The 15,547-nt window shown below is 41.3% G+C and overlaps 1 protein-coding gene across 2 annotated transcripts in view; it reads right to left on the bottom strand.

Annotated features, from left to right (window-relative positions):
• Positions 1–7,325: 7,325 nt before the first annotated feature.
• The window catches only part of MIB1 (MIB E3 ubiquitin protein ligase 1), a 123,805-nt gene continuing 115,583 nt past the window's right edge, over positions 7,326–15,547 (bottom strand). For both annotated transcript variants that reach the window (XM_090039797.1, XM_090039796.1), the window contains exon 21: positions 7,326–12,490. In XM_090039797.1, coding sequence (XP_089895923.1) covers positions 12,350–12,490 — 141 coding nt within the window. In that variant the 3' untranslated portion in view covers positions 7,326–12,349. The remainder of the gene's footprint in view (positions 12,491–15,547) is intronic.

Below are 15,547 nucleotides of genomic sequence, written 5' to 3'. Positions count from 1 at the left end.
TCCAGCAGCAGGACCTGGCTGAGCAGTTGGCCAAGAGACAGATGGCCATAGGTGGCAGCCAGGAGGGTTTCATTCTGCCATGGATGGTAAAAGATAACAACCTGGAGGCATACTTGGAGACCTTTGAGTGGTTTATGATGGCAGTCAGCTGGGACATGAGCCGATGGGTCAGACCCAAGCCGCATATTGCACACTCATGTATGCGGAGACTTTGGACTATACCACCATTAAAGAGATCATATTGTATCGACTAGAAATATTGCCAGAGCATTACCAGCAGTGATTCTGCACCAAGAAAAACATGAAGAATCAGTGGCTCTGGATGCTGGCCCAGTGCCTCAAGGTTCTTGGAGCCAGGTGGCTCAAGTCCATGGAGAGACCATTGTCCTCAAACAGTTTGAGATTTGGAAGATCAAGCACAGAAGTGGGTGCGACAGCATCAGCCCCAGGCCTTGGAAGATGCACATAGCGAAGGCCTTCGCTGAAGCTGGCGAAGAATCCACTTGCAATTGAGCAACCCAGATGGAATAAGAGGGGCCAGTCCATCTTCCTGGATGGCCCAAACTGAAGCTTCAGCTGGGGCCTGCACCACAAGAAGAATGCTGTTCCTGATACGGGGGCACCAGCCATCTACCCTGGCTATGCCCCATGGGGCTGCCAAGGCACAGCACTGGCCGTGTGCTGACACACTGGGAAGGGGAAGTTAAACATGGTGATGGGGGAGTGGAGTATAGTTTTGTTCTGCTCTGGCATATTGTTGATGTCCACGTGGGCAGCCACACCCTAACAGTCATGGGGTATGTGCAAACTCATGAACACAGCAGTGCTGCCAGCCATGGCCAGCATACTCACAATAGGTAAAACGCTGGTGTGTGTGCACAGCCAGTGGCAGACATACAAGCACCAACAGCTACCGGTCACGGTCCTTGGGTGCATTCACGAGCTGGCAGTGGGGATTTCCTGGGACCTCATGCTGCTAGAGTGGGACTGGCCATACCTCACTGAGGTCTGCACTGTGCTATGGCTGACGATGTCACCAATGCCGAACTGGAGGACCAAGACAGGTTTGCAGGCTGGATCATTGGACCTAGATGAGATCTTGAGCTATGGGCCTTTCCGGGTAGACCGACTACATGACCCACTGTTCTGGCACGTGTTTGGCAAAGAATTAGTGAGCTGCAATGGAGCTATTTTATGGCCAGCACAGGCATCTCAAGTCCTCTGTTTTTAGATAAGAGACTGTCTCTTCTATCATACCTCCTGAAGGAAGGGACAAAAGGATGAGCTGCTACAGCTGCTGGTGCCTCAGTCTCACTGGGCAGTCCTAATTAGGTTGGCCCACGACAGGCCCATGGGAGGATACCTGGGCTGGAATAAGACAGAGGCCCGCCTGCTGCAGCGGTTCTGCTGGCCAGGCCTCTATAAGGAAGTCAGGTTATACCGCAAGATGTGCCCACTGTGTCAGGTATCCATCACTGAGAAACCTCTGGTGGTCCCCCTGGTGCCCTTGCCCCTGGCGGATAAGCCATTTGAGCAGTTTGTCTTGGATATTGCAGGTCCCTTTCCCAAAAGTAGGGTAGGATACTAGTATATCCTAGTGCTGATGGATTATAGGATCCACTTCCCTTAAGCCACAGCCCCCAAAATCAAGGTGAAACTGCTGAGACGGATAGCATGAATCGGGATCCCTTAAGAGATCCTGACTGACCAGGGCACAAACTTCATGCTTATGGGAGTCCACCGGGTATTCGCCTTCTAACTTAGTTTATGGTTACCAGCCACAGGCCCTTCTTGGCATGGTACATGAAGGTATAGAAGCAGCAGCCCAAGATAAGAATACATGTAGCCAAACATTTGACAGAGCTAAGAGTACCTGACCTGCACCCATGAGATTGCCAAAGAAAACCTGGAACACGCCCAGGCGCAGCAAAAAGCCCAGTACGCTAGGAAGGTAAGGGACCACGCCACTGTAATACAGGTGATCATGTAGTGGTTTTGCTGCTGGACCATAACAGCTGCTTACTGGCCAAGTGGCAAGGGCCATTCAAGGTGACTCGGTGCATGGTCCCAGTTGATTATGAAGTCCTGTGACCAGGTAGGCAGTTAGAGAAGCAGATCTACCATGTCAACCTACTTAAACCATGGTTGGGACGTGATGGGTACCTACTGGCACCTTATCCCGACCCAGCCAAGCTGGAGCCTTCTCTGGTGGAGACGGCAACCTGGGAGGGGACAACTGCTCCCCAACTTTCCCAAACTCATGAGAACCAACTTTACAGGCTAGTGCAGGAATACCAGGAAGTGTTCCACCCAGAGCCAGGAAAGGGTAGGGGAATAAGGCACTGCACAGCTACCCCAGAGGGTTGCATAATACGTGAAAGCTGGAGGTGGATTCCCAAGCAGCTGCATGAGGCAGTCAAAGCCAAACTAGCCAAAATGCTGGATAGGGGCATCATCCAGGAATCCTGGAGCCAGTGGCATAGCCCCCTAGTTATAGTGCCTAAGAAAGATGGGCCCCTAAGACTATGCATGGATTTCCACAAGGTAAATGCCATGGCCAAGTTTGATCCCCTCCCAACGCCCCACATCAATGAAATGCTGGAAAAAGTGGGACAGGCCCAGTTCATATCCATGCTCAGTATAACTAAGGGGTACTGGCAGATACTCTTGGCCACTCCAGACCAAGAGAAAACTACCTTCGGTACACCCTGGAATTTGTTTAAATTTTGACATGTGCCCTTTAACCTCCACAATGCAGTGGCTACATTTCAATGGCATATGACTGTTAGCTCCCCACCAGGCATATGCCTCCACATAGATCAATGCTGTAATTGTTTTCTCAGAAATGTGGGACCAGCACCTGAAGGCTTTACAGAAGGTCCTCCAAGAGTTGTGCAAGGCAGGGCTGACAGTCAACCCTGCTAAGTGTAGGGTAGCCCAGGGGGAGACTGCGTATCTAGGGTTTCAAGTCAGGCAAGGCCAGATCTGCCCATCAGGAGACATGGTCAGGGCCTTGAGTTTGTATGAAAAACCCCAGAGAAGCAGATCTGGGCTTTTTGGGGCTTGGTTAACTACTACTGTAGGTTCCTTCCAGTTCTCCAAGATGACCACACACCTCTTACTGATTTGATGCAAAGCGAGCAACCAAACCAGATTCAGTGGACAGTGATAGCTCAAGAAGCATTCAAATGAGTCAAGTGGGCATTATGCCAGGCCCCAGTAGTATACAACCTGGATTTTAATAAACCGTTTATTTTGCAGACAGATGCTTCAGGGATTGCCCTAGGGGCAGTGCTAGCACAAGGAGAATGGCCCATGGCATATGTAAGCTGTAAATTGCTTCCCCATGGGCAGCAGTATTCTATGATTGAATGGGAATGTCTGGCCATCTGGTGGGCAGTGGAATTGTTCAGGTATGGAGTTGTTCAGTTGTTCAGAGTTGTTAGTTTGTTCACTCAGGTGGCAGTTTACCCTGGTGACCGACCATGCCTCTCTAAAATGGTTACAGTCGGTGAAGACCAATAATGCCTGGATTACATGGTGAATTATAACTATTTTGTTTTACAGTCCAGCATTGGCCAGGCAGACAACACATGGCATATTTTCTATCATGCCTGCAAGACACTGAACTGTGCCCCACTGGTAAGCAAGTATCAGCACCACACCCATGGGTGATCCAATCACCAAGCAAAAAGAGGGTGCGTGTGGCAGGTCCCCATTAGACTTACCTGATCTCTGTGGCACAGATGGTTAGACTGCACACAGCGCAGCTGCTGCCACGCATGCAAACAAGCTAAGTCTGGGTGGGGACACAGTGCAGTGGGTGTGCCATAAAAGACCGCCTAGGAGCTTGGGCTGGGGCAGAGGACACTGGGCACCCAAGCCAGGACTGGACACCACTCATGGCACTGGAGGCTTGATGCCGCTGTTGTCAATACCACCACTACCATCATCACAGACACTGAAGACTGGGGAAAGTTAGGGAAACCGGCCCCAGCCTGTGGGGCCAGAGGCAGGCCAAGATGAACAGCCAACCAGGCTACTGTCCCAGTGTAGCACAGAGTCCACGGACTGGGAGGCTCTTGCCCAGCTGAAACTAACATGAACACAGGGAGGCCCTCATGGGGATGAGCCAGCTGGGGCTCAATGGGGAAGGACCCCCCTGGGGATGCACTGCAACACCCTAATATTCAGTGCCCACACACAAAGTGTACAAGTGGAGAACCCCTGAGAACAAAGGGTGCCAAAGGAAGGAGGAGAAAAAGTGGGACGAAGTCAGAAAAAATCCCAAAACTCCAATGATTGGGAGCAAGCAGCTCAGTGTGGAGTAATGGAGTCCTGCCCCGCCCATACTAAGAGAAGTTTAGTTACTCTTTTCCATTTTTGTTAGCCTTTTCATCTCAACTACAGTACCACCTGGCCAATGGCCATGGAAGGGACATCACCCAGCTGTGCTCCAATCGACCATGAATGCTCAAACACAGCCTGTGATCCATCAAAACACCTGAGAGGAAAGCGGTACAGTGTAGGGAAGAAGCTCCACAGAAGACACCAAAGGGGAGCCCAAGCCTTCAGGAAGATCTTTATATAACTCAAGGAAACTGAGTACATCTCTCATAAGTCGTAGCAGGCAAGCTGGTTCAGGACAATCCAACTCCCCACATGGTAATACAGAGGCCGGCCACAGGTTCTTATAATAGGACCATTATTTAAAATTAAAGGAAGTGATATTCCACTCTATTTAGCATTTGTGAGGCATTACCTGAAGTACTTTCTCCAGTTTTGGGCACTGCACTTCAAATTAGAAAGGCTCCAGCAGAAAGCAACAAAAGATTAGAAGAAGTGGGTTTTAGTCTGGAAAAAAGGCAGCTGAGATGGGATTTAATAACTGCTTTCAAATGCCTGAAGGGCAGTGATACCAAAGAAGTTAACAGACTGTTCTCTCTGGCCACTGGGGACAGGACAAGGAGTTGGAGTCTTAAATTGCAGTAAGGGAAATGCTAGGCTGGATATAATAATTTACTTTCTAACTATGAGGGTGGGTAAGCACTGGAACAAACTACCTCAAGAGATTGTGGAATCTTTGTTACTGGAAATTTTAAAGAAAAGGTAAGGCAAACACCTGTTTGGAAGGGTTTAGACAGAGGCGATCCTGCCTTAACCAGGGTTTGGACAAGATGACCTCCCAAGATCCACTGCAATCTTTTCTATAATTCTATCAAGCCTCCATATTTCCCATTTCTATAGCACAAGCTGAAGAAAGTCAACAACAGAAACAGAAGCAAATAGTTACCTATTTAAGTATCTATTACTATAGTGAATTAAAAAATACATTTCAGATTGCTGTAAATAATCTCTCTGAACAGCTCAAAGAACCAGAATTAAAGCCTGGATAAAAGTCCTTCTACACCCAAGAAAACTTTGCTGGCTGAAGTTACCACAACCCAGCCACCTAATGTGAAGATGAAAGCTTATGAAGTAACTAGGGGTCTAGAGAGCTGCAGTCAGCAGCTACATGGGACTACTGATGAGTTCCACCAAACAGTGGAGCAGAGAAACCTTTGAAATAAAAGCCACAGGAAACAGTCGAGCAGTTTGTTTCTCATTTTGGCAACCCATTGCAAATGAAGCCAGATACAAATGACCCCTATTACAAAAAGCCCAGGATCTACAGCTTTACAGAACCAAAGTGCCCAGTATATTCTGTGATGTCATGTTCCACTGTTCTGAAAAAACTACCAAACTTTTGCTCAAATTGCTCATGTACTTTTAATAGCTCTTTGGAAGGGCTCCAATGCTATTAGAAGTTTTCACTTCCAATGAAGTTCAAATAAAAAACAGAACAAATGAATTGATCTCTCCCTTCCAAAAGCCTCCACCAAAATATTAGCTCTCAGATGTTAGTTTGATGCAACCACCCTTTTATCTAAGCTTTTTGAAAAAAGTCCAAATACAACTCATTATATAATAAGTTTTATTAACAAGACGATACATTAGCATTTGTTTTGAAAAGCTTAGGCCTTGCTAAGCATTTTTAAATCAAAGCAATTATGTAAGCTACTTTCAGCACAGAAAAAAATCAACTACATTCACACATACAACTTTGAATTAATCCAATAAAACAGTCATATCAACACTTACATTTTACTGAAAATACAAAGCTGTTTTTGAACAAAAGGAAAGCACATTGCTGTGGTTCAGAAAAATCCATGTTCTACTACAGAATCAGCTGCATTCTTAATGAAACTAAGCTTAGGACAAAGAACATTCTTCCTAGAAGCTCAAAATTAGACTTGTACTTTCTTAACTAGGAAATACCATGCAGATTTATAATTCATTTTTTGTTTTATTTTGTGGGGGGTTTTTTACGAAAAAAATTTTACTAGGTCAGACCTATAACACTAACCTTTTCTACAAATCTGTTTATAAAATGATCTCCCTTCATACTAAAAACTTAGTTACATAGAATGTGCCATCCACCCTCTCACAAATGCTATCTGTGGGACTTTGAATACTGTCCCACTCACCTCTCAGACCCCAATGATAACTGCTCTACTGGGTACAGTAAACAAACAACTTGCAGAAAGTCTAACAAAATCTAAATCTGCTGACTTTCCTTTGTAGAAATACAAGTATGTAAGTACATGGCACAAATGCAGGAGGTATGCTACATGTGCACATATGCTGCATTAACTCAGTACTTTTATTCAAGCGTACTTGCATTCCACAAGGATTCTATGGCTGCTGCCCATTCAATAGTTCTACCAAGGCACTATACAATCATTAAAACTCTAACACTCTCCAAGATGCACTGGAGAACATTTGTTAATGTGTTTAAGTTGTTAAAAAGCCCTGAGTCAGAACTTTCATACTTGCTGTAGATATAGCTATAAAAAAATGGCACACAAACTTTTTTAGATAACAGAATTGTGTTTTGTGAATAAAATGAATTAGGTATTATGTAGAAGAAAACAGCATGCAGCAACTTAGAAAAAGGAAAAAAAACCCAGGAACGTACAGTACTGTGGCAATCATATCTCTACTGTAGATCGTTTATACAGTGAGCAGTAACCCATTAGGACATTATTCAGGCACCAAAACTGATGCAAAACAAAAACTGTAGTGTTCTTCTACCCCTTTCCAAAGATAAAGAAGAATGAGTGTAGACTGTAGAACTTAACTCTCTAAGAGAAAAGGAGGTAGTTACTAAATGTAACATTAGTGTTTTGCAAGTTAAAACTTGAGTCTTATCCATTCAGCACTAAGAATGGTCCAGGCTCTGCAATTCCCTAGCTACCACTGAAAAGAGCAAAATTAAATGTCTGACATTTAATTTTTAAAATTACAGAGAAGTTCAGAGATCAAATACTCAAAGCATCTTCAACAAATCAGTTTATATATGCTGTAAAATTTCATTAACACTGAGATATAAATTAGTAAAATGAAATCTCTACTATCTACACAAAAATAGTAAGGTCAAAGCAGATTTTTAAGAGCTAATTTCACAAGTCTCTAAAATGAGATTTAAAATTGTTTATGTAAAACTAAAATGACAAAACTTTACTTGTGAAAATCCACTGTAATCTGTATACAGTTCAAGTTTAGAACTCAACTACTTTTAAAAGGAACTTACACATTTACAAAGTAACTTGAGTTTATTCTTTTTCCAGTTTAAAAAAGGGATCCTGTTTAAAGTAACCTAGAACTACTTAGTGTTTTAAAAAAAGAAAATATATATTAAATGGCCCAAATCCTGAAAAGTGTCAAATGCCTTCAAACTGACGCTTACGGTATAGCAGGAGGTATGAACAAGGCAATGGGCCTGAAAGGTACTTTGTTCTAAATAGACAATCAGGAACATAAAGAAGGTCTGAAATGCTTAATTAAGCTCATCTGCTTATTAAAAAACTGCATCAGTTTTGACTTAAGATATCATGCTTCCTTTAGAAGTATGCGTGTAGAACCAACTTCAATTTACTCTTAACACATGGGAAGGAATATGTTCAAGCAAATCTTTTAGAATATTCTGCATGTAATTGGTCCACTATAACTTTAAAGCACTTGTGAAAGTGTATCAAGACATTCAAGAGGCAAGGGCTTCTTAGGTGGGTATCTTTTATTGGACCAACTGTGTAGCTGAGATAGAGTTAAAGTTATCCCAGTTACATAGCTGTCCAATAAAAGATACCACCCTAAGAAATCCTTACCTTATATAATTTCTGGACCATCACAGCTATAATGTCACTCTTTACTATCATATCAAGATATATACAATTGAAAAAGTTCTTCCAAAATATTTAATTCCAAAACAACTTTAACACTTGGGGAATTGTTCTATGACTAAGAAAAAAAACCTGAAAAGATGCCTGAACTTGTTAAATAAGTGCATTAAATTAATGCCAACTATTTACTGATTTTACTCTGGTTCCCTGTTTTGGTAAAACAGTCATCTTTTGCTCACTAACAATGACTCACACTCTTCTTTTTCCCTACTTGCCATAATTTTCCATCTATCTTTTTGAGTCTTACCTTTTCTTTTCTTTTTTCTTCTTTTTTTTGACGTCCTGGTTACCGCATAAAGGGTATCCAAAAAAGCCTGCAAGTGTTTCAGAAAATATTGGCTAGCACACACACTATTATTAAAGAGTGTGAATACGCTGTGCAACAGTCTGATAAAGCAGATTTCTTCAGTACTAGCTACATAATTAACTTAAATCTGTATTGCAATCAGAAAACAGGGTGTAAATCTAACCAGATCTATATCATATTGTTTATGGTGTTCTTTCTTAACTAAAAAGTAATTTTGAATTAAGTTTCCATTTTATAGATTTAAAGAAACAGCTGACCTGTAACTTGAATCCAATGTTAGCATCTTAAACACCAAGTCAAAGCTGTACAACTACTAATTTAATAAAATGCTTAACCAAACTCTTAGGCTCAATGTCATGAAAATATCACATTAAATCTCTGAAATGTATTTTTTATTTCCATCTGAACAAAACACTGTTTCCCAAGGATGAATACAAACTGAATTGATCTATAAAGCTGTAATAACAAAGACAAACCAAGGATGTAGGAAGTAAAGCTCTAAGGAAAAGCAGCTTCAGCTCTTTTTACTTTTAAAAGCAAATGTGGAACTGAAAAATATAAAGCAAATGGGTAACAAATTTCTTCTCACCTTCAGATGAGACTTATGCGCTCTAAGAAGCTGCAACGCCAGTAGAATTTCCCTATTTTCTATTCAGGATGCTTTGTTTTAGTTCTCTAGAAAAAAAATCTCACCCAGGTGACACACTCAACAAATGCCCAGTTGAATCATGTTCAAGTATTAGTTGGATCCTAAATTAACATTTAATCAAACAAAACCAGAAAATATAGTTAGTGAAATCCTGATGCTACTGAAGCCAAAATACTCACTGACTTCAAGGAAGGAAAAAACACCCAATGAATTCTATAGAGGATAGGATTTCACCTAGAGTTTTACTCATGTGGAAAACTGCATGAAAAATAATGGTCATAATACTGGCTTGTTCCAAGGCTTAAGTTTTAGGACAATATCAGCTGTTACAGCATAAAAATTAACCAAATTAATATAATTGGTGGAGTAGGGGGTCAAGTTTGATCTGCATTTCCCAAGCAGTGATAAACGGACAGTCTTTATACTGATTTAAAGGAAACTTTCTGAAAAATGAGGATCCAGTGCTAGAAAAATGTGTCTACTAAGGTGGAAGGATAAGGAAATAGTTTCCCTATCATGAGGGGAAATGCTATAGATTACAAGTCACAGAATCAGGCCAAATAACAAGAAGATAAAGTACTAGGAACTATGAAAGCATTTTCCTAAGATTTGGAAAATACCTTGCATCAGAGATTCTGTAGGTATTCAACAGCACAGAATAAAATTACTCTCAAATTTGAGAAATCTTATATCTAGTCAGGGCAGCAAATTCCAATCTTTGCAGCTAAAGCAATCAGAATTGGTTTCGAGACAAACTAGTTACCAAAACATGGTTTCTTATAGAAATTATGTGAAACTTTTTACAGTAAAGTATCTAAAGAAGCAAGCGTGAGAGAACTATTTTATCTGACCAGAAATAATCTATATATTATAGCAACACATAGGAAGAAGAAGTGACTGTACATCAGAAAACTGAATACTGATTTGGATTAAAGTAAGATTTTGATATTCATTGCAAAACTACTAAGAGTATGAAATTGAGAAAGAAGCTGGAGGGAAATTTTGTTATCATCTTTCATCACATGATTTTCCAAGAAACCACTAGAGTTTTCTATCACCATCTAGGTCAGTAATTCTCAAGCAGGATGTCACAAGATGCTGTCAAGGGTGCCACGCAATGTTAGTACTGTTAGGTGTGCAAACATGATTCATAAGGTAAACCCCGAGATTTCAAATAGGAATCCACAGTATTAAAAACACATTGAGTCCTGTTGTGGTCTTTTTGCCTTCTTTGCAGCAAAAGAATTCTGTAGTCAAAAAGGAGAGAAAGGGGTGCCTTGAGTCTAAAAAGGTTGAGAACACTGTTCTAGATGTTCTAATGGTACAGGAAACATATCTTTCACCTTTATTTGGTAAATTCTCCAAATTTTGAACAAAAAGTTTTATATTTAGGAAAAAATAGCAACAAAAGTTTATCACACGTTTCAGAAACAAAGCATTGTGTGGGTATTTGACTTCCCCAAAGAAGAACACAGATATTTCACTTAATCCTTACCTAGATCTTCCCCAGAACAATTCCTACTTTTATGTTCTTGCTTGATACAACAGTGGTTAGGATGAAGGAGGTTATCTGGGATGCTGCAAATAAAGTACCTACTTAACTCTAACATGGATTCCTTTGGATTCCTTCACTGTGCTCCAAAAAGACTTGTACGAATCAAGGCTCAGACACCGAGGAGTGATTGCATATTGTTCAGTCAGTAAGAGCAACAGCTGAAGTGCTTTAGAGTAAATCTTTGCCATGACTAGCTGCACAAATTCTAAATTTAACTCCATTTCTGAAATCTGACTTGTGGTCCCACCTCCAGGAGAACACAATTGTTATTGAGCAGCTATCTGTGTTTAGGCATTACTGGCAGTAGTATCCGAAGAACCAAGCAGATTTTTAAGTGCCACTTAAGTCATAGTTAACTCCCACAACCAGTTTCAACCCTTCTAGCCATGTTTCCTAAACCCCAAAGACCTGTCAACACCAACTTAATATTAGCTACTAAATGGTCCCAACTGGGTTCTGAAGTTAATACCTGACTGAGATGAACAAACATAAAATTTCTCTCCTTTGCTGCTGTACAGTACAGTACAGCTGCTATTGTTGCCTAGAGACAATTTTTTGAAGGCTGACTTCATAGAGCAAACATCCATTATTTTGTTTAAGGAATACAAAATCTGCAACAGAAAAACTTTAAAACACATTTAGGATTTTTCAACAGAACAAAAGGTAAAACTGTATCACCCAGTCTCTTAAGATCACAAGACCCAAAACTGTTCAGTGGCCATAGTGGCTATATTTTAAATATTTCTATTTTAAGGTGTAAAACTAATAAAATGACTAATGGTGTGATTGCTCTTCTTTTCAAGGTATTTGCAAAATAATTTTACATATTAATTATTTTGCTAAACAGATTAAAATTTCTAGTTTAATTTAACTCGATCCTGTAAAACTGAAGTATAATGTTGGGAACACAACTTTTGTAAATTTACTTCCTTTTATTAATTCTAGTCCTTAATCTGAATCCACATATAGCCGAACGAGGCATATTAAAAAGTTATCATGGGGTTATTGTCTAATGTCCCATCTTATAGGAACTGTACGGTATTGTGTATTACTTTGAATACTTTGTGCTGATTTTGTACTACTGTACCTTTCAGGACAAAATTACTGTGAGGTCATTTGACAACTGAGCATACACTGAAGATGTGAAAACTAAAAATCTATATTCAAAAGCAAGTGACAGTATAAAAAGTACATCACTTGCTGGCAGACTGAGTTTACACTTAAATAGAAAATTTTAAAGATACAAAAGCAGAAATCAAGATTGTCCCTTAACACTTGGAACTTTAAGGGGGAAAAGACTGCTTTGTTAGGTTAGCCTAAGCTTAAATGTCTCCTAACAGTACAACTACCAGCTAACTGTTCAAATACTGTTTGGTGCAAAAGAATACACCAAATTCTTTTTGGTGCATTCACAGTCTTTAAGAAATTACACATGCTGCTTTATAAGAAATGTATATTTGTTAGAACCTTCAACAGCCTTTCAAAGCTTACGGAGATTTGACGAGCAAAACATACTAAGAACTGAAGAAACTAACAGAGGACACTTGTTTTATTACTCAATACAAAAGGATCCTTCGTTCAATGGCCTTGCGGCATATAGGGCATTCACTCATTCGGTCTCCACAAAGCTGACACGTTCCATGACCACACAGGAAAATCATGTTCTTCAGACGATCCAAACACACAGGGCACATGGTCTGTAAAACAGTTCAACATAATTAATGTCAAAGGGAAGAAAACCCCTACTTTGTAATCTAGGAAGTACTGAAAACATAACAATATGCCACAACCAAGTCATAGAATAGATATTCAATAACCTGCCTTTATTACTAAATATAGAATAGCAAATTTTACTAGTTGCATTTAACCTGTAATTTAATATTTCTTCCCACAGTTTATTCACCAAAGGGTAACAATTAAGATCTCAACTAATTTCTTCATAAATAAGTAAATCCTGCTGTAGGCAAATGAGATTGTCAGCTGGGCCTTCAAATACGACATAAATAAGCAATATTCATCTGCAGTTTTTTCAAGATCTTGATGTAATTTTCAGGAAAGAAAAATCTAAGCGCACTTATTTGTTTAAATCAGTCGTTTTCAACTGGAGTGCTACAAGACTCTTTCAGATGTGCTGTGGCAGACAGCTGGAATCGCCCTACGTGCCTCAGCGCACAGCCAGATAAACCAAGAGAGACAGGCACACCAATCCTTTCTCAGCCTGGCTCCCGCAGCATACAGGACAGTTTCTCTCTTTCCACAAGGAGCATGGGGGGCCAGACTGGGAAATGCTAATGCTATAAAAGAAAAATCTTCAGGCTTTATGCTTACTTGGCTGTGCGATGAACCATGTTGGGCAGTTCCAGCCAGTTGTTATAGCAGTACTTCAGCTGAGAACTGCTGAGGTAATAAGCCAAGGGAGAACAACACTGGTTCTCAACCAGGGATACAACCAAATTAAAAAAAAAAATTCTCTCTTTCTTTCCTTCTTTTTATCTATCTATCTGAGCAGCCCTCCTGTATCTATATCTCTATCTGTCTGTCTGTCTATGCCTCTCTCTCTGTCTCCCTCTATATATAGGAGGGCTGCCCTGATTCTAAACAGGTTGAGAACCACTAGTTTAAAAAGTACAACATATTTACTTATCTCAAATTTCCACATACAAACACAAGACCTAGCAGGACCCAATAATAGCTGCATCAGACTAGCACAGATTGGAGCCAATATTTGAAATTCATTTTTTCCTGATAAGTTGTTTAATGACTGGCATTTTAAATCATTTATTTTCAAAAACTTTTCAACTGAGTCAAATTCAAAAAAAAAAAAGGGTTAAGGAAAAGTACACTGTGATATGCAATATACAGTTACACCTATGTCCTGCCATTGCTCTATTTCATATGAAAATATTCACTGATGCAGGATATTAACTAATTTGTACTCAACTAGCTATAATACACATGACCACAGCAAACTTTTAAAACTAATGTTTTACACTAAACAAAATGATTGCTGATGCTCAAAAGAATCTCCTATAGGGTACACATTGCTCCCAGCCTATCCTACATACCAAATTCATATTATAAAGGTGATTGTGACTTCACCATAAACACATTTCATTCACAGGTTACATTAAGGTTCTGCTAAGAAATGCTTAAAATATAAACGAGTTATTGCATTAATGAGCTGTTAAATAAACATGCTGCTTATAAAGCATAGAATTTACAATACCATCTATTCATGTGCTTACAAGACATTTGTATCACACTATTCACAACTGTAGCAATGACTAGTAGAATCCTTTAAACAACATACAAATCAAAACTGTAATATTATACACTAAGTTTCAAATCCATGTTTTCTGAACACCCCTAAACCGTGTACTGTCTTTTCCAATGTATTCTCCAAGTCAATCTAGGTTTCCCACAGAAGTTCATTATAGAGAGAGAGGTGTACCTACAGTAGTATGACTACAGAATGTAACATCTTAAGTACGCCTCCAATTCCACTGACTAAACAGGCATTTACTTGGAATGGTTAAGGAATAACAATTCCTGCATTTGTATAGGAATATGGGAGTAGATAACCCTCAAAGTCCCTTTCAGCTATGATTTCTATGTATTAACAAGATGGCATATATTAAATTTGGCTAAATTCTATGCAACCATTTAATTTATATGAAGTCAGTATACTGAGGGAGCTACTAAAACACTTTCAAGTGAGATTTTGAACTCTTCAAAGCAGCTTACATTTCCAATTTCATTCATTCTCAAAGGGAAAAAATTGATAACTCAAACTTAATAAAATTATGTTCTATTAAAGCTCTGCAAAGGACCAACTAAATCAGTCCTTCCGCTCCATTCCTCACCCAAGCTAAATCTTTACTTTCATGTTTTATTGCAGGCTTGTCCAACACGTGGCCCGCCAAGCCATTTTATCTGGCCCAAGGTCCCTCACTCGGGACAGGCGAGGAATCCTGGCACCTGCTCCATGGCGGCAGCAGGGTCGGCCCGCAGGCTCCAGCTGGTAGTGAGGGGAGGGGAGCTGCTTACCCCCATGAGGCCGGGCTCATACAACGAGCTGGGGACAGCGCCTGCAACTTCTCTGGCACCACCCGTTGCCACCGGCGCGCAGCCGGGAGAGCTGCAGCATGGCACACATCCTGCATACATGGTGGATGGAGGCACCGGGTAAGCTCCCACACGGAGCTGGGGGTGCCTGGGGGCCAGGCTGGGGCTGCAGGGCGCACGGTTGCCAGAGCCGGGCCGGGCTGGAGGCAGGAGGAGCCTGGCCCAGAGGCACTCTACGTCCAGCCGCCTCCTTGGTGGTTCAGGTCCTGCTAATGTACCTTGCATGGCTGAGGATGGGGGTCTGCATGCTGCTGAAGCAGCCCGTGCAGTGAGGAGGTCCTAGGGACCCACCCCCACTTGATCATGGTGATTGTGGTTAAATAGAAATTGTAGGCATATATTGCAGAGACGTGAAAGAGATCTCAAGGATAAGCTAGTCCAGTGCTGTTCAGATCTGGTGAGGCTGTGGGCCCCAGATGACACCAGCATGTGTTGCACCGGCTGCATGCTGTGGGGGTGGGCCCCTAGGACCCCCTCACTGCAAGGGCTGCTTCAGCAACATGCAGACCCCCATCCTCAGCCATGCAGGCTACATTAGCAAGACCTGAACCTCCAAGGAGGCAGATGGACATAGAGCGCTTCTGGGCAGGGTTCCTCCTGCCTCCCACCCAGCCCGGCTCCAGCAATTG

The sequence above is a fragment of the Crocodylus siamensis genome, chromosome 3 (assembly GCF_052110815.1).
Source record: "Crocodylus siamensis isolate JL-2025a chromosome 3, ASM5211081v1, whole genome shotgun sequence".
In the NCBI taxonomy this organism is placed as follows: Eukaryota; Metazoa; Chordata; order Crocodylia; family Crocodylidae; genus Crocodylus; species Crocodylus siamensis.
This window is presented reverse-complemented; position numbering and strand designations above follow the sequence as displayed.